We start from the raw sequence: 20,233 nt of genomic DNA on the forward strand, positions 1-20,233 counted from the left end.
GGTTAAAGCAAATGTGTTAGAAACTTAAAGCACGTAAAGAATCTGCTCAAGTCAAACAAGACATCAGACAACACATCACCAAGAAGGCAAGTTTAAAGCAGTCCTACAGAAAGGTTTCAAAACTCACTCCCACAGCTTGATTCCAAGGATGTTAGATTCCTATCGGGCCTTTTCTACTGTTAATGTTTAAGCTAAATGACAACTTTGTTTGTCCACTGTCAGCATTCGAAACAACTTCTACAGGGTTTAATGGAGCACACAGATTTGACTTTTTACAAAAGCACTCAATGAGCTGTAGTAATGAAGAATTGTATCACAGTACGTTTTGTCATATCCTGTCTAAGATGTTTTTTCTTGCATGAGCCTAAGCACTCATTTATACTCGTATCCAATACAACTGATTTCGGTTTTATGCTTCCTAAAACCCTTAAAATTCCTTGTCAACGTCTTTTAGTTTAACCAATCCTAAAGAAAATCAAGCTTTGCTGCTCTACTCTATTTCCCGTTCCCTGCAACATGTGTGTGGATGCTGAATGAGACGGGTGGAGGGATGAGCGCTACATGGTTGTGTTTGAGCAGGAGGGCCGGATGATGAATGGGCTTTTATAGACATGCTGTTCGTTTACGGAGGCTTGTAGGCGATGATCTCTTTAGTGTAATATGAAAAGGAAACAGATACATCGTGATATCACAAACACAATCCTACATTTGTGCCAACCTAATAAAATAATATGCAGTACTGTGTGAAACTCATCAAGTGGCCTGAACTAAAAGTTCTCCAGCAAGTTTAGTAGCATTGCTACTTGAGATCGTTCATGTTGCAGCCAAGAACTTCACTGATAACTGCTGCCATGGTGTAAATCAGCTGGTTGGTTCCAGCGATGGTCACACTAGGGACTGTCCACTGCAGTAAAAACTCTGCATTATCACTCCGTTACCTGCTGCAAGCACTGCCACAGTCTGATTTTCTTTCATCACTACCTGAATTGTTTGACTAAAAGGAAAAAGAAATGGCAGATGTCCTTCTCTACAGGGGCAGAACTGTTGGCAAACTGTTCACCACCCCCCAACCGCCCTGTCTGTCATCACTCCACTAGCATTGCTGTTTGTAATTATATTCACTCCACTTTTACACACCTATACATAATATCCTAAAAGCCACAAATCAATTAGAACCCTGCTCTGTTTGGTAATGAACTGTGATAAAACAAATATCCCCTGCCTATGAAAAACCATAGGCTTCCCAAGGGAGTCATGAGTTCATAATGTTCATGTTCATAAACACTGAAAGCTGACATGGAGTAGGTCCCAGGCCCTGAACTCCATAAGCAAGAAAATGGATTGATGTATAAATACACACACACATATATACAAATATATTAGGGGTGCAACGATACACAAAATTCACGGTTCGGTTCGATACTTTGGTGTCACGGTTCGATACAAAAAAATGTTCATGCCTTTTTAATTTGTCAGTTATTAAAATTATAAATATATATTTTAACTCAAAAGTACAGTTTTTAAATTTAATGTTGCTGAAACAACAAAGTAATAAAAAATAAAAAAATCTATCTGATGGAGGAATCACCCATCTTTGGAAAAGAGAGTTTATTACAGAGAAATGTCTCTTTCAAAATAAAAGCTCTACTATACGCTTCTTCTGGGCTATATTCTCAGCAGCATATTAAACATATCAGGTCCCCATAAGGAGAATCCTGTGCTAACAGCTGTCTAAATGACTCGGGTAAAGTTTGTAGCATGCTGCTTGTTGTTTTGTCTGCTTCCACTTGTCTTTGCACTAGGATGATGTCGGAGTAAATGTGCAGTCATATTCGTTGTGTTCCCACTAGTGCTGTCAGCGTTAATCTGAAATGACCTTAACGCCACAACACGGCAAATCTCCGTTAACGAGCGACCGCGGATCGCCCCGTGCGTGGGGCTGGACGGCGTCAACACGTTAACGAGCTAACTGCACTAACACACTAGTTCCCACCATGTAATTGAGCATTGCGTGGCACATCCAACATACTGTTTTACTTTAGTCCATGACTCGCTTACCTTCAGGGTCATATGTCACATGAAGACCAAAATAGTTCCAAAGGCCAGATCTGAATGAGGGTGGGGGAGGTTCAGTTTGCCATGTTGCAAGGAGCTTAACTTCTGTCTCGCTAGCTTGCGCTGCGCTCAGTGGATCTGTGCTCGACAGTGCAGCCTAGGCGGAGTAGTCGAACGCAGATCCACTGAGCGCTCAACACAGACAGCATCGTCAGAAGGAAAGTTGATGAAATAAATTAAAAATGTTGTATTGTTCGATACATATGTGTACCGAACCGAAAGCACTGTATCGAACGGTTCAATATCGATACCAGTATCGTTGCACCCCTAGTATATGTGTATATATATATATATATATGTGTGTGTGTGTGTGTGTGTGTGTGTGTGTGTGTGTGTGTGTGTGTGTGTGTGTGTTTCTGTGGTTCAGCATCATAATGAATAAATGGATAAATTTCCAAAATCCCGGAGCAATGCAAATTAGCCGGTGCGAGGTAAGGAGCTCTGTCATTGGTTAGACAGTCTTAGCTTTGCACCTATACCAAAGGCCATTCAGCCTCTGTGTTTACACTCTGCCTACACAGATGTTGGACATGAGACGACACAGGAAAAGGATTTTTGATGTGAGGTTTTTATTGAGATTTTATTTCTTTTTTTTCTGATTTGAAGTATTTATTAATGGAATAATTATTTATTTTCAAATACTGATTTATAAATTTTTTTATTTTCAATTAAATTACTAGATAATAAATTACTTTTGTATTGAATAAATAAAATAACTTAAAAATGAATTTGTAAATTAATATTTTATCGCACAATTCATTGTTTAAGCAAAGAACTTTTTATTTCGATGCGCTGGATCTTCTGGTCCTCTGCACATAAGTGGATTTCCATTTAGACTTTATATAGACAACAACTCAAAGTGCTTTACAACAAGTCACATTCACCCATACGATCATCTAGTGCTGTACTTTAAACACTTTAAACACAAACACAGATACTGTGGGGAGAGGCCACAGAGGCACAGGGAGAAAACTCACACAGAAATCCAACAATTAAAGAGGAACCTTCTCGATGTAACACTACCATCCTGCAAGATGACCTGGTCCTGGGCCATCTTAATAAGCATGCTGTGCACAGTAGTTTCATATTCCTGCCAGAACAAACACCAGACAGTTTGTACACAAGGCTCAGATTCTCGCTTTGCCAGATACAGACAATAGTTTAAGATCCTAATGTCTCTGCACAGCTCTGTATGTACTGAAATATCCAACCTCAGATATTTCCTGCTCACTCTCTGCACCGCCTTAGACAACAAGTAGTTCATGCTATACATAGCATTGACTTTTCATTCCAGCCATGTGCACTCATCAGGGCATCAGTGCTGCCGTAGTAACCACACTAACACTTCCTTGCACCTGTTGAAATGGCCTCAGTCTGATCGTGCCCTGAACAAACTCACCTTTAACATCCCACACACGGACTAAATATGTGCGTGTCAATAACACGTGACAGGAGAACATGCTGGTTGTCTGTCATGGGGCTGAATTAGAAACAGAGCAGGAACTACAGTTTGTCAGATTAAGACTGATCAGGTCCAACATCCGCTCCCAGCACTGATTTACACGTTTGGTGTCACATTGAAGGAAACGCCTACTGGCACAACCTGCATGTGTTAAACTGCTCCTGCGTGTAAACAGCGTGTCACTTACGGCTTTTTGCATCACAAGGACGCGCACTGGCGTCTCAGGGTGACTCAGATGTTTGCTGAATGAGGTGTAGACCGGACTAGGCGGGACTCATTTCACCAAAACACGAACTTTTCCACCCACCAGTGTTTATCTGTGTGCTTATTTTAAAGAATTATTCCATCGTTATCAAATACGAAGCATTACACGCACGTCGCGCCGTTTCTGCTGAGTCAGACACCAGTGCTCCCGTGTGCTGATTCTCGGGTCCATCTTAAACTGGTGTGTTTGCGAATGAACTTCGGTAAAACGTTACAACGTTACCGGGCGCGCAGAGGGTCTCGGAGGCGTGTCGTACCTGTCGGGTGGTCGCGGGCTCCTCGTTCCCGGTGGGTGAAGGTGTTTCTCCTTCAAGCGATGCTGGGGTGACCGGAGAAGAAGCCATGTCCCCCCGACATCACCTCTCACTAAGCGCCGCTCCTACTGTGACTTTCCTCGGTGTCCTCCAGCGTGCAATACGCTGCCTGGCGCAGTTTGCACGGACGGTGGACCGGTTGCGTCGCTCGTTTCCTGCGCGATCAAAGTGAGTCTTCGGCTGCACAGTGCAGCCACTGTCCCTCCTCCGGCCGGCGGACTAGTCCAGGCGAGGCGGATGACGTTGTCCCGGGTCTCGCTCGCTCTCGCACATGCAGGACTTGGCCCAGTCTGTCTTCTTCTGCCTCACTCTGCGCTCTGCTTTTCACTTCATGTCTTTTTGTTTTGTAAGGTGGCTAACACGATCACTCCTCTTCTGCCTGCAGGACTCTGTGACTGCTCTGTGCTGTGGCAGCACACTCCAGCCTGATAGTTCATTTTACAGCTTTTGGCACTGCGACGCTCTCCTCGGCTCGACAGACACAATCTCACCATGTCGGCACAATATACTGAGTGCAATCCATAACATGATTTTATCTCACTGTAACTTTGAAATCGACCAAATGTTGCGTAAATGACGTGTCACGTGACTTGAGCACATGCACACCCCCTGTCCTCACAGCAGACATTCATCTTAGCCCCCCCCTTTGTGTTTTGAGATCATTGCTGCAACAAAAAGTTGCCACAGATATTTCTACATGAAACGTACTGAATCAGTTGGCACATATTTAACTATGGTTGGATGAGACCTGCACTCTGTTTTAATATAATGTTGTTTTGTTTGAGTGGCTGAAATAAAGCTAATAAAATAAATTAATACTAAAATAAAGCTGAATCACATCACAGGAACGACACAGCCCTGTTCCTCCGGGCTGTCAATCTGTGAATCAGCAAACATGTATGATTTATTGTCATTCATTTGCTAAACAAACTTACCTCTGAACTTTGACCCTGACAATTCAATTTTATTTATATAGCGCCAAATCACAACAAAAGTCGCCTCAAGGCGCTTCATAGATACAGAGACAAACCCAACAATCATATGACCCCCTATGAGCAGCACTTTGGCGACAGTGGGAAGGAAAAACTCCCTTTTAACAGGAAGAAACCTCCGACAGAACCAGGCTCAGGGAGGGGCGGGGCCATCTGCTGTGATTGGTTGGGGTGAGAGAAGAAAAACAGGATAAAGACATGCTGTGGAAGAGAGACAGAGGTTAATAACAGGTATGATTCAATGCAGAGAGGTCTGTTAACACAACAAGGGAGATCCAGGTTTCCCAGCTGACGAGCAGAGGGCAGCGGCTTCCACTCGTTTGAGCAGTTTGTTGCGTGACCTCCTGTCTCTCACTGAACTAAAATGCCTCCAAACAACAGCAAAATAGATGGCACTCACTCCAACGTCTTGCAGCAAAAACATTAAGTGATGGGAAGAACAGGTGATGGATGAGCTGCAGATGTAACCGGTGTGATTCTGCGTTGTGTCTGATAAAAAAGGTAAAAGAAAGAAAGACCTCCCAGTAAATAATTTGCCCACTCCAGCTCCTACGACCAAATACAAACAGTGGGGAAGAGGGTTAGTTCAACCCACCACAGCTCCCAAGCTAGCAAGGAGTATATATTCATGCTAGCATTTATGGCGCCTAAAACACATTTATGATACACACATACGACACACTTATAACATCTAACAAAAACAGGCTTAATAATGACAATAATCGAACTAAAATTGCAACCAGAAACATCCAGGTGGCTAAATATGCATTATATGTGTGTTTTAAAGTGTTGGAAAGAAATGACACCCACCTCTCCCACAGGGGGATTGTAGAAAAGGGGAGAGGCAAAAGGGGTACACTGTATTTATAGGATTGCACCGAAGAAGAAGAAAAGAACGAGGAGGGGCTCTAACTGATAATGAACACAACTACAGGCTTGGAGGTCCTAAAAGTCAGGTATAAAAGGAGCAGTTTGGGGGTTTAGAACACATTATAACAATGTGATTTATGACCCTGTTACACAGAGCCAGCAGAATGAGCTGCTGCCACCACCACAATCAATGGTGACGCCAATTTAGAAAGAGCCCCAGTTGATTCCAGTCTTGCCAGATGCTGAATACACATCGTCTAAAAGTGTGTGCCATTGACCAAAGGAGGAGTGGGCTGTTCACACATGCCTGTGTTCTTATGGAGCAGTCTTTGAGGATGGCGAGTCCAGAGCTGGAGGTTTAGATCTAAGAGAGTGATCCAAAGTCAGGAGAGGATTACACCCAACCTTCAGAGATCTTCCTATAAGCCAGAACTGGAAGCAGAGCCACCTTTGGCTATGATATCTTTACTGGACCCAGTAAGTCCAGTCAAGGTCAAAAACGTGGTCAGTCCCCCATTTAGTGCCATAGATCTGAAACATAGTAAACAAAATGCTAGTAAAAAGTTACAAACATGTTCAAGTTACATGTCTACAACTCCACAACAGACATACTTTGCTACTGGTGCCAAACAGTACTGCAGTCTGTAGCTTTCCAGCCATCCTTTGAACGTCTTTGAGTTTAATGTAGCCAAAACTGGATTCAGTAATCAGTGTTTATTTACAGAAGCCGTAGAGTATGGCTGCCACATGTGAACATCAGTGACGGCTCATTTAAACTGTAGGAACGATTAACCCAACATCAGAAAAATACTTCATTTTACATTAATGTGACAAATGAACACTGCTGGGACTTTTCTGGTCCTACACTGTTCATGTCCAAGTCAACACATTGTAAGATTTACACGTGGAAGGTCATCTAAGCTGCTTATGTGGAGATTACCTTTCCTTTAACAACGACCAGTTTCTTCTTTTCAGTTTTCAGTTTTATTTGTCATATGCAAGTTAGCACAGGGTCAACATTGCAATGAAATGTGTTTGACGAGCAGCAGTCACTCGGCAGCTTGATACAGTAGGAGAAAATATAATAAAATAAAATAATAAAGAAAATAGAAAAATAGTAAGGAGCAAATATTAGAGAGACATGGTAAAAGAGAAAAGATGACTAAATATATTTGTATCTATAAATATATGTACACTAGTGATTAAATAAGAAAATCTTGAAGAGAAATATGACGGGAGGGCAGATGGGACATTGCACAGGAATGAGCAGCAGAAAATCACAGTATTGCACTTTTAAATATAAATATCAATGACAATAAAGTGGAGTGACCAGTGCAGATTAAACAGAGTACTTGTGAAGCTGCAGGTAGCTTCTGAGTGCTGTGTTGTGTGTGTTTAAGTGTTGTGGTTGAGGTGTCGTATGGCTTGGTGGTAGAAACAGTTTTTGAGTCTTGTAGTCCGAGCAGACAGACTCCTGTAACGATGGTAACAAGGAGAACAGCTGATGTGCTGGGTGGCTGTGGTCCTTGATGATGCTGTGTGCTTTATGGAGGCACCGCTGGAGATAAATGTCCTGAATGGCAGGAAGCCTCGTGCCAGTGATGTGCTCTGCTGCCTTCACCCTCTGTAGTGATTTACGGCTGCTGGCAGAGCAGCTTCGTACCAAACTGTGATGCAGCTCGTCAGCAAGCTCTCGACTGCACACCTGTAGAAATTTGAGGTGATGTTGGCGTTCATGCCAAACTTCCTCAGCCTCCTCAGGAAGTAAAGCCGCTGGCGAGCTTTCCTGATTGTTCTCACCTCAAACACATTATTTACCCATCCAGGTGGAACATGTAGCTGTGCTCGGTTTGACAGCTTTCATCCTGGCAGCAGCGTCAGCTGAAGCATACAAGGCACACATAGATGTCACTGAGCTGGAGCTCTGGGAGAGACGTCGCCACTTTCAGGCCTTTAAACAAAGCTGTTGGAGCACAAGTCCCAAAGATTTATAGTTTCTCTTCATGTCTTCATTGTTCCTCCATGGAGAGATGTTCCAAGTAGCCTTGGCTCGAGACAGGCGTCCTGCAGGACTACCTACCAACTGTCCACTGTTTGCAGTCGTGGTAGAGTAATGTTGCCCACCAGTGACTGAAAACCATGGATTGGAGAAGAATGACAGAATTCAGTGACCTTGTGGGGCCATAACAGAGAAATGACAGCAGTGTAGTGGATCAAATAAAGAGTGATGATGTTATATTTGTGACTGTAGCAGGACCAAGGCTCAAAAGGTTGCAGGCGTTGTTAATTGAGCAGAAGATGGACGGCATCAAGCCCTCTCCTCGACAGCTACAGGATCACAGTCTGCAGGTTCAGTTATGCAACGTTTTAGCATCGATGCGTGAAGTTAAGAGCAGACAGGGAGGTTATTTTTGCACTGGGCTGGAATGACTCAGTTTACCTGTCAAAGGCTATCACGGCTGGGAGAAAACCCTCAGCATTAGTAAAGAAGGACCACGGTGGCCTCTGGGTAGAAACACTGCAGAGTTCATGTGGATACGCTGCTGCATTAGGTCAGATAGAAATATCATAAAGCATCATTAAGTAAAAACGTTTATTAAGAACAAATGTTTAAATATTGTTAACGTGTTTCCCAGAAACATCTGTAGAGACAAAGAGCTTTCTGTTGTTGCTTCGAGGAAACAAGCTCTTCTTTTTAGTTTTGTGCTGGTATTTATTCCAGGACGGACTCATCCACTGAGCAGTGTTTGGGTTTCTTCCTTTTCCTCGTTCTGGATGCAAACTATTACAACTTGGGCTTTATTTCAGTGACAATGGCCTTAAGCTGCAATACAACAGGAAGTTACTCATATATAGTAATTTCCCAGACCATATTAAAAATCCATTAACAGGAAATACAAATGATGGGACAATGCCACAGCATGGACATTAGAACAGTTGGGAAAATTTACCTGGAAAAAGGTGAAAATGAGGCTTCATTGAACTGGAATTACAAAGACCAGGAATGTGAGATCCACCAGCCACGACTGAGGGTTTTTACACATCATATCCTCAAAGTAGAACTACAGTGATCAAAAGAATCGACTTTAATGTTATTCTTTCTTTCTTTATGTCAGATTTAACCCCCCAAAAAGCTTTAATCTTTAACTAGTCTTTGGACGTAGCTACAGTACGGTCAGGTTGACAGTTTATGGGTAACATGTGGCCACCAGGCACTGCGACACACTTCCATGTTATATTACCTTGGCGTCCAGTAGGAATACAGGAGAATCATGTGAGGAATCTAAGAGTTGTTTCTTAATTCAATTCAGTTTTATTTACACAGCACCAAATCACAACAGCAGTCGTCTCAAGGTGCTTTATACTGTAAGGTAGCTCGTACAATAATACATACAGAGAAAAACCCAACAATCATATGACCCCCTATGAGCAGCACTTTGGCGACAGTGGGAAGGAAAAACTCCCTTTTTTTTTTTTTTTTTTTTTTTTTTTTTTCTAAATGACATCAGAAACAGCAGTATGCGACATTACGTGATGGCAGAGCTTCAGTTCATCCTTTGTCATTTTTTTTTTTTTTTTTTTTTTTTTTTATAATAAATAGGACAGGGGGAATGAATGAGAGAGAGAGGGGGAGAGAAAGAAAGAAAACCAAAGAGGAGAAGAGACGGTGAGAAGGGGGGGGAAGAGAGAGAAAAAAAAAAAAAGAACTCCTGGGTCACCTGTATGGAAAAAAAACAAACAAACAAACAAACAAAAAAAACAAACAGAGGAGACAGCAAACAACAAAGAGCAACATAATAATAGAGAAAACAAAGCACCATCACAATAAACTAGCTAGTCATAGATATCAATATTTACTAAATAATAAACGATATTGTGCAGCACGCAAGATAGACAGCGCACAGTGTGCTTTGAGGCAGCAGCCAAGAAATCTTTAGTCCGTGTCTGTGAATACCCATGTGTGCATACCTGTGTGGATCAGCATGCTTGCATTTCAAAGGTTTCTCCATGTAATGATCTGCTAGGGAGTGTGGGGGGGCCACAGCCCCGTCCTCCAGGGTGTGAAGCGGGTATGGAGGAGATCAAAACTCCAGACATCCAGAGGCCCCCAGAACACAAGAGACCATGGAAGACCAACAGAGGGGCAGCCGCGCCACTGTCCCAGTAAGAGCTGAGGAGAGTCCCAGATGAGGGCTCGCCCAGCAGCCGCGGAGCAGAAGTCAGGGGGAGTTGCAGTGACGCGCCCGTGAGCTCCGCCGGCCCCCAGCTGCGCCTGAGTGACCGAGCCCTAGGCCGAGAGGCCGGGGGCACCCCACCTCCAAAGGGGCCCGAGCGAGCCCCAGGCCCCAGGCCCCGACAAGCGGCCGCCAAGGAGTGAGCCGGTGTGTACCCGGACGCCCACCCCCAGACACAAAGAACCACCAACACACCGACACCTGAGGGAGTCCGCCACCGGAAAAACTCCCTTTTAACAGGAAGAAACCTCCAGCAGAACCAGGCTCAGGGAGGGGCGGGGCCATCTGCTGTGATTGGTTTGGGTGAGAGAAGGAAGACAGGATAAAGACATGCTGTGGAAGAGAGACAGATGAACCGCTGAGTGTTGTCCCGTCGAGGTGGCTCTTCTATGTTGTGCATTTATGGCACCAAACCACAAATGCAAAGGAAGAAAGGGTCGAGGCACAGCACCCAGCTGCCTGACAATATTCAGGCAACGTCCAAAGCCCCACAAAGGACCTACCCACACCCCACTGGCCCCGCCCAGATCAAGGAGCTGTCACAGCAGACAAAAATGTGAAGTCCGCACATAGTCGCCATGGCACCCACCAACCCACCACACCATCCCCCATGGAGCTACCAGGAGAGGCATACTGGCCCACTGAGGATCACAGAGGAGCAGACCCAGGGGGGCTGACAGCACAGCCCCCACCCACCAGTCCTGCAGCTTATTTTATCTTGTCAGCGTGAGCCCCACCTAAAGGGGACAGAGGGATTAGTGAGTTGCATTAGTGGGGCAGGAGAGAGTGAAGCAGGGGAGCCAATGTCACTGCGATACGACTCCTCAACACCATCCAGCCTGCCCCACCACTCATAATGAGTCCTGCTGTGCTCTGTAGCAATGATGCATTTTATGTGTGTGTGCCAGGTTAGTGCTGTGGATTCAAAGGAGCACAGTTCCACTAAACAGGAGATCAGGATAAACCCCAGTAACCAACCCTGCCCCCGCCATCACATATTCTCAATCCCAGCAGAGGCCAGCCCCACAATGACATGCCACATGTGATACACAGCCAACATTACTGTTATAATTACATGTTTCCTTTATTACTTTCCTTTCAACCTATTGATTTTGCACCTTAAACTTTCTTTGGTTGCTACAAGCCACAAAGTCCTTTATGGTTTGTCTCTGTTGTGTGGAGGGCTGTTTTTAAGAGCTCAAAAATGGGTGTATCAGAGTCAAACAGGCAGCACAGTGGAAAAGTGGTTGGCACTGTTTCCTGACAGCAAGAAGGTTCTGGGTTCAAATCCAACATCTAAGCTGTTTGCATGCTCTCCCCATGTCTGGGTCATCTCTGGGTTCTCTGGCTCCCAAAGACGAGCAGTTAGTGGGGTTAGGTTGATTGGTGTATGTGCCCATGAGTATGAGTGTACACGGGTGTTTCTCTGTGTTAGTGACAGTCTGACAGAAGGCTGCATCCCTCAGCCTCATGTGGGCTGTGTAGCCCCTTTACCACTCAGTGAGAGCTCAGACCTGTTTCTGGTGGGTGGTGGACTCCTCCAGGGCTTCCCCTGATTCCCCTTCTGCCACAGAAGACTGTGGCCTCAGAAACTCATATCTGCTTTTTGCAAATGAAGCGAACCTGTTGGCTTCATCAGCAGGGGCGGATCTAGAAGGGTGGCATGGGGTGGCAAGTGCCACCCTAAAATGATCCCTTGCCACCCCAAGTGCCACCCCAGTTTTGCATATGACAGTGTTGTTTATTAAAATAAGTTTAACAGTTTGAGCGTAGTTACAGTCAGCAGTGAATATAAATGCTAGAACTGGATATATTCCATAGTGTCCCCCCCTCCACATTAACAAATGGTTCAGCCCATAGCAGGACGGCTTTTTTCTTGTTTTCAGCAGCAAGCGATGCTTATGATTGTGCCAGAGCACATTTTGAACAACACCATGGGAATTTCTGATTTTACACAGGTGGGTGGATGTTACACTGTGGAAATGAAGGAAGGTGAGTGTTATTAACCCTCTGTGGTCCACGGACACGCTGCACCTCCAGATCACATGACTGATGTGAGCTGACACAGCAACAAGCTGCAGCAACGCTGAGTCTGTTTCAGCCACATTGAAAGTTCGGACTTCAAAGTTTTTTACCAAGGGCGTAGATTGTCACGGACGGAAGTGACGTGTCCCCACCAATAATTTGATCTCTTCCAGTAAAGAAAATCAAACCCGATAGAAAGAAAGAAAACCGATCTGTCAGCGTCTCTATGGAGTGCCAGGACTGCCATAATGCATTAATTAAATACACCATTAAATAATTAATTAAATGTGGCAATAATTAATTAAAATTGGAATTAATTAATTAAATAGTTATGACACATGTAATTAATTATTTATGTATTTCACATTTTAATTAATTATTGACACATTTAATTAATTATTTAATGATATATTTATTTATTTCATTTTGGCAGTCCTGGCGCCTGGCTCTCATCATGAAATAATTTTATCTGTCAGCCTCACCCATCAAACTCAGGGGGCGGGGTTAACGCTGCCCATGCAGCTTCTCTAACATTTGATTGGTTACCGTGCAAAGTAAGTCAAAACAGGTCGATCCTAGATAATCGATTGCTTGTGTAGACTTGGGGCAGCCAGGTATCCCAGAATGCAGATCAAATCACAGGCAGCAATGGTGGTGGTGTAGTTTTAAAATACCCCGTTTTTCTGTCACCAGCTACACTTTTAACAGTGTTTTAGCCGCGAGTGTCGCGCCGTATGTCTGGTCAGGTTGTCAACATAGAACATGTTTGCAAAAGTGCTCAGATGTTTTCAGAGATTTCACTAGCTCTGCTAACAATTAGCATGCAGAGTGCACCGAGGGGGTTACGTTAACCGGTTTGTTTACATATTCCACTCTCCGTGTTCCACATGTTGCATTCGCAGATTCTCATTTTCACCGAACGATCGTCTCTTTCCGCCTGGTCTTGTGTCTCTGTGCTTCTGTAACATAAAGAACGAGCTGACATTTTTCTCACGAAACCAGCGATCAGCTCAACAGACCCTCAGTTTACCTGCATGCATCTGTCAGCTGTTTAACACCTGCTGCTAATTCAAGAAACACGCCTACGTTACCTGGTGATAGTCACAGTTTAACTGGGGAGCCGGTGCTCGATATAAAGCAATGTCAGCGCATTTTTCTGCACAAGATAAGTAAATATAGTGTTTTCCCCGAGCGCAGAGCTGCTGGAGCTTGTTTCCTTACAGAGCACTTTATAGGCAAACAGCTTCATCAGCGGCTGATGTCCAAGTTTATGATATAGCACGTGTATTTCAGTAATAGCCTGCTGAGGCCACTATACGTGCTGGCCTCATATCAAATGTGAAGGCAGACTGAGTCTATGTTTGACGTTTTTTATATCTAATCTTCCTTTTCAAACATTTAAACAGCAGCGAGTCTGCAGCTGAGGGAACACAAACTCAGGTTTGCTCGTTTCTTGGATTCATTTGGTGATTTATTAAATGTATAACTGTTATTCTAATCTGCTGCTGAGTCTCTTACACTTTTCTTTATGCTGTATATTTTCACGTCTCTGGAATAGTTGGCAGTTAGATAGTCAGCTGGGAAACTTTGTGTTAACTCATGGAGCTGAGGATATCGTGGACATGCTGACCTCGCTGCGTGGTGTACAGAGCGAGGTCAGCATGATTAATATTCACAATAAAAATATTAGCCGAACATCATGAAGTCTGTATGTGTTTCATAGTGTCGAACAACCTTTGTACAGTTAAAGCCAGCAGTTACTACATGACGGAAACACCAACGTTATCTCTTTTATGTGTTTATACACAGGTCACGCTGATTACTGAACAAAAACCCAAAGATCAGATGTTAAACAGATTTATTTGCTCTCTCTCCTCCTTAAACATGTTTTTAATGTTAGTTATAATTCAGACTGAAACACGTAGGACACATAAGAACATCAGGAAATAAAACACCGATAAATATAACCTCAGTAAAAGAAGTCAGCGGGGGTTACTACAGCTGTGTACCGGGGCCTGCGCTTTGTCGGTGGTAATAACAGCTCGATTGCTTGCGAGGCGAGCGGGTCTATCCCACGCTTTGCCGTGAGACTGGGCAGACATCTCCGAAATCATCGAAGCACTTTTGCAAAGAGGCTGTATCTTGACAAACCGACCAGACACATGAAGATTAAACCGCTACATTCTCGGCTAAAAAAAATATTAAAACGGTATTTGGTAACACACAAACAGGGTTTTTCAAAGCTCAGTTCTGTTAGCTTCCACATGCCGGTTGTTGTGTGCTAGAAACAATGGCCACCAGGCCAAAGCAATGGTTTTGACTCGATCAGCGTTAACCCCGCCCCCTGAGTTTGATGGGTGATGCTGACAGATAAAATTATTTCATGATGAGAGCCAGGCGCCAAGACTGCCAAAATGAAATAAATAAATATATCATTAAATAATTAATTACATGTGTCAATAATTAATTAATTAAATGTGTCAATAATTAATTAAATGTGTCAATAATTAATTAAATGTGTCAATAATTAATTAAATGTGTCAATAATTAATTAATTAAATGTGTCAATAATTAATTAAATGTGTCAATAATTAATTAATTAAATGTGTCAATAATTAATTAATTAAATGTGTCAATAATTAATTAAATGTGTCAATAATTAATTAATTAAATGTGTCAATAATTAATTAATTAAATGTGTCAATAATTAATTAAATGTGTCAATAATTAATTAAATGTGTCAATAATTAATTAATTAAATGTGTCAATAATTAATTAAATGTGTCAGTAATTAATTAAATGTGTCAATAATTAATTAATTAAATGTGTCAATAATTAATTAAATGTGTCAATAATTAATTAAATGTGTCAATAATTAATTAATTAAATGTGTCAATAATTAATTAAATGTGTCAATAATTAATTAATTAAATGTGTCAATAATTAATTAAATGTGTCAATAATTAATTAAATGTGTCAATAATTAATTAATTAAATGTGTCAATAATTAATTAAATGTGTCAATAATTAATTAATTAAATGTGTCAATAATTAATTAATTAAATGTGTCAATAATTAATTAAATGTGTCAATAATTAATTAATTAAATGTGTCAATAATTAATTAAAATGTGAAATACATAAATAATTAATTAAATGTGTCCTCATAAGACTTTGTCCTCATAAGACTTTGTCCTCATAAGACTTTGTTGTTACACTATCTCTTACCGTACATTACCAAATCTCCATTTGCACTATTTGCCCATTTGCACTACTCTGCCTGGTTTGCACTCAATGTCATTTACTCATTATATTGTATATTGTATAGCTTTCTTGTTATATGTAAAAATTGTATTGTATTTATTTATTTAAATTTTACTTTTTAATTATTTTACTTGCATTTTTAATCACTCTTATATTTAAATGTTCATTTGCTATTTTATCTAGGGATTGAGAGTAACGTAGTTTCTATTCTCTGTATGTCCTGTACATGTGGCAGAATTGACAATAAAGCTGACTTTGACTTTGACTTTGACTTGAAATGTGTCAATAATTAATTAATTACATGTGTCATAACTATTTATTTAATTAATTAATTCCAATTTTAATTAATTATTGCCACATTTAATTAATTATTTAATGGTGTATTTAATTAATGCATTATGGCAGTCCTGGCACTCCATACGTATCACCCAGCGGTGCCCAAAGAGTTAAATTACTTCTACTGGAGTCCTGGTCATGTGACAAGTATGGCCAATGTGATTGGCTGAGCCTGTCAGGGAGCTCTGTTTAGTTTCAGCAGCGGCAAGCCTGCGCTGCGAGGAGGAGAGGAGGACGGCAGCAAAGAGGAAGAAGCTGGATGTAAGAAAGTGTTTTTCAAAGAAACCTGTGAGTCACTTAGAGCCAAGTTCACTCATAAAATGTGTCACAATAACGTTACAGGTAGTGATGGCTAAATGAAGCTTTCTGAAGCTTGTATTGAAAAACGGTTCATTACTCGAAGCTTTTCAACACAGTCCTCTCTGGTGACATCTGGTGGCCAAAAATATGAAGAGCAGCTTGAATCCACAAAAGAAAACCAACTGCTTCATAATGACTGCTCACTCTACAGAGTGGAGTTCTGTCTGATATTGGGCCGCCGCTGTGTTGCTTTGAACGTGTATTTTTTGGTGGTTAAAAAATGTGTTTTATTTGTTTAATAAATAGTTTTGACCGGTAAACTCTCCTTGTTTAAACATGCACCATGGTGTGGTCTTTCTTTGCTTGTGACTTCTTGATGTTGGTAAATACAATAATTGAAAAATACCACGTTACATATATATACATGTAATAATGTACAACACATTATGGAGTATGCTTCTGCTGTGAGGTCCTGCCTCCATGCAGGTATGCATTTAATCGCCGGAGGGGTATATTTATAAATAATATTATCCATCCATCCATTCGCTTCCGCTTATCCTTTTCAGGGTCGCGGGGGGCGCTGGAGCCTATCCCAGCTGTCATAGGGCGAATCAAGCTTCGACACAGAGCTTCTGAAGCAGTGTGTTGATTTTTTTTTTGTTTTTTTTTGTCCCGTTTGGATCTATAGCCATCAGAATTGTTGTCTTAAGGCCAAGAAAGATGCCAAGCGGATTTATTTTACCAAGTGGATCATCATGGCCTTGCCATATTGGTCCATTTGATTGACCTTTATTATAATTATGAATTTATTTTATTTTCAGTTGCAAACGGGACAGACATGACTGGGGGATAGGACAGGGGGAAAGAATGAAAGAAAGAGAGGGAGAGAAAGAAAGAAAACCAAAGGGGGGAAGAGACGGTGAGAAGGGGGGGAAGAGAGAAAAAAAAACAAACAACAAAAAAAAAAACTCCTGGGTCACCTGTATGGAGAAAAAAAAAAACAGAGGAGACAGCAAACAACAAAGAGCAACATAATAATAGAAAAAAAAGCACCATCACAATAAACTAGCTAGCCATAGATATCAATAGTTACTAAATAATAAACGATATTGTGCAGCACGCAGGATAGACAGCGCACAGTGTGCTTTGAGGCAGCAGCCAAGAAAGCTGTAGTCCGCGTCTGTGAATACCCATGTGTACACCTGTGTGCATACCTGTGTGGATCAGCATGCTTGCATTCCAAAGGTTTCTCCATGTGATAAGTGATAAGTTTTCAAAAGAGACAGTAAATTACAGAATGCTAGTAGTGGGTGATATTATACAAATGCTGTCATGATTTTATGTGAACATTTTGTCATTTGTAAACTATACATAACATTTTTTCTACATTGTAACTGATGTGATGTTCGACAAAGTGCTTTTAATTAAAAATAGGCAAACATTTCTTTGTTTCTTTATTCAACTTTTGAACAGTGGTATTTAGTAAGTACATATTCAGTAAATGCAAAGTATTTACATGGCCCCCTAAATTAAAACATTATGGGTTATTCAGAACAGAACTATGCTTGGAAAAATATTGTCCCATCAGTTGATCCAACTCCTCCACAGTAGCAGGTGGAACTTTTCTTTTTTGAGGATGGCTTCTTTTACCTGTCACTACAGATGGTCTGTCTATGTTTTGATCAAGAACCTTTTTTTTGGGCAGCTGAAGAGGAGAAGTCTATCTTATGGCCAACCTCTGGCTGTATCTTGGTCATATTACCCAGCAAAACCCAGTATGCAGGTTCATCTGTAACAGTCCTTGTGCCACAGATCCTCACTGTTGCTTCTACATTAAACAGAAGAGCAGTGACATGGCTGCAAGTCTCCACGACTCTAGCCATACAGCTGCAGTGGGCGGCTTCAACCTTCCCTGTGATGCTCACAATGACCTGTGGCTGCAATGCTGCAATTCAGTCTTTAAGAGTGCAGGACCTGAAACACACACAGACAAAGTTCATTTAAAGACAAGAACTTTAATAAGCCAAGGCCGACACAAATGTGTTTTATTTACTTTCAAATCCATTTATCATAAATGTAACAAATAAAGTGTTTTTATGTATCCATCTATAGAACGCTGCATGTTATATTCTAAATCTGCATGTTTCTTTTTAGAAACCTATCAGCAAAAAATGAACCTAAAGTATGTAATGCAAGGATGTAATCACTTTCAAGAGGGAGAAAACATAAAGTTCAACTTTAAGTGACAATTATGGACACCTAATATGACAAGGAGATTCTGCAGGTCATTAATCAATGTATAAAACTAAAACAGAATGTATTTTTAGTGACACAGGACACAAACAAGGAAGCAAGATGTGTAATTAGGATTATTTATAATAAATATGAATTAATTAGGGCAATTTCTTTAACCATAAAGAATAACTAAATCCTTCAGGACAATGTCACATCAATGCACTGAACTCACTATGTTATCCCTCTAACAGCCTCTACATGTTCTCACTGTAATTTCCCCCTCACGAATGAATTTTTGCTAGCACTAATTTGAATGTTGGGGGGAATCAAACGCATTTTACTCGCAGTACTCAAGCTGACTTACCTTTGCTTGAATGACGGCGTACTCACAACGTGGAGGCTTAAAAATAGCCAAATCTTGTACCCAGTCCTTGGTGAATTGGATGTGCGCCTCCAGAGATTTATAATTGCGAAATTGGTGCGCCATGTATGCTCTGACTCCACAGACAAGGTATGAGAGTAGATCATGCTAAGTCAATAGCGGTTTGGTCTTCAGGGTTTCTACTCCACGGCTATATTTCATACGGGTCCACATTTCAACAATCAAGTACCGTCTCTTTGCATCTGGACAGAATCTGTCTCTATACCGTCATTTTCTTTTGAGCTACGTTTCAGAATGGTTCGTAGCAAACTTGTTTTGATTCGTGACCTGCCAAGATGGTGCTGCGCTCCCACAATGCATTGCGACATTACGTCAACTCCAAAGCCCTTTGCGTGCAGGAGTGTATGCGCATGCGCATTGCCACGGTGGTTTAAAAAATAAAGATATAATGAAAAGTAATTAATAAAAATTTAATATTTAAACATTCCCACAAATGTGCAATGAACGTGCAAAAACTCTCTTTAGTAGTTGTTGCTGTTTCTTTCTTTCTTTCTTTCTTTTTTTTTTTGAAAAATAACGACGTCTCTGAGGCGCGAAATCTGACAGCGAGAGGAACGGCCGGATACAGGAGACGGGAAGAAACAAGCCGATTATGTTCGCGTTAATTAAGTGGTTGGAAGATGTAAAATTCTCAATTCTGCCAACTGAACATATACGAGATTTTAATGAGGATGAATAATTAGCCGGCATGGAGGAAACGGACCTTTATTTCGTGGAGTGGCGACAAGAAGCCAAGGCGGGTGGCCAGTCTAAGAAGCCTCCATCATCAAGCTAGCAGGTGCCTTTTCCCATATAATATTACTTTATTCTCGTGTATTTGGAACGGAAGCGTAGAGCTGCCACCCAGGCAAAAGAGAAATATAAGTATATCACGTTATAACGTGAAAAGTTTATCGTTCTAACAATATACTATCATGTTTGAACAACATGTTTGAACAACATTGTACGAAAAATGTACATAATTATCACGTCCGTACAATATTGTGCGAACGTGACAATTATGTATATTATAATAACGTGATATTATATTATACCAGTGGTTCTTAACCTGGGTTCGATCGAACCCTAGGGGTTCGGTGAGTTGGTCTCAGGGGTTCGGCAGAGCCTCCGCTGTGACGTGCACGGCTCATTTTGTGCACCAGTAAAAAACATATCTACGTCTAATTTGAAAAAAAAAAAACACACTTTATTTTTCACTAAAGAGGGGTTCAATGAATGCGCATATGAAACTGGTGGGGTTCGGTACCTCCAACAAGGTTAAGAACCACTGTATTATACAAACATGAAAAGCATAATGTTAGAACAATAAACATTTCACGTCATAACATGATACAGCTCTATTTTTCTTTTGCCTGGGTGGCAGCTCCACGCTTCCATAAT

The 20,233-nt window shown here is 41.5% G+C and overlaps 1 protein-coding gene and 1 long non-coding RNA gene across 2 annotated transcripts in view; both read right to left on the bottom strand.

Annotated features, from left to right (window-relative positions):
* The window catches only part of ank2b (ankyrin 2b, neuronal), a 156,251-nt gene extending 151,373 nt beyond the window's left edge, over positions 1–4,878 (bottom strand). Inside the window, exon 1 of the mRNA XM_080296444.1 lies at positions 4,099–4,878. Coding sequence (XP_080152570.1) covers positions 4,099–4,185 — 87 coding nt within the window. The 5' untranslated portion in view covers positions 4,186–4,878. The remainder of the gene's footprint in view (positions 1–4,098) is intronic.
* A 12,147-nt stretch (positions 4,879–17,025) lies between these two features.
* On the bottom strand, positions 17,026–19,257 carry LOC145423722 (uncharacterized). Its single transcript, XR_013904764.1, has 2 exons — positions 18,776–19,257; positions 17,026–18,150 (listed from the first exon to the last, which is right to left on the bottom strand). It is a non-coding gene; the product is annotated as an uncharacterized LOC145423722 (long non-coding RNA).
* Positions 19,258–20,233: the final 976 nt, after the last annotated feature.

The sequence above is a fragment of the Astatotilapia calliptera genome, chromosome 3 (assembly GCF_964374335.1).
Source record: "Astatotilapia calliptera chromosome 3, fAstCal68.1, whole genome shotgun sequence".
In the NCBI taxonomy this organism is placed as follows: Eukaryota; Metazoa; Chordata; class Actinopteri; order Cichliformes; family Cichlidae; genus Astatotilapia; species Astatotilapia calliptera.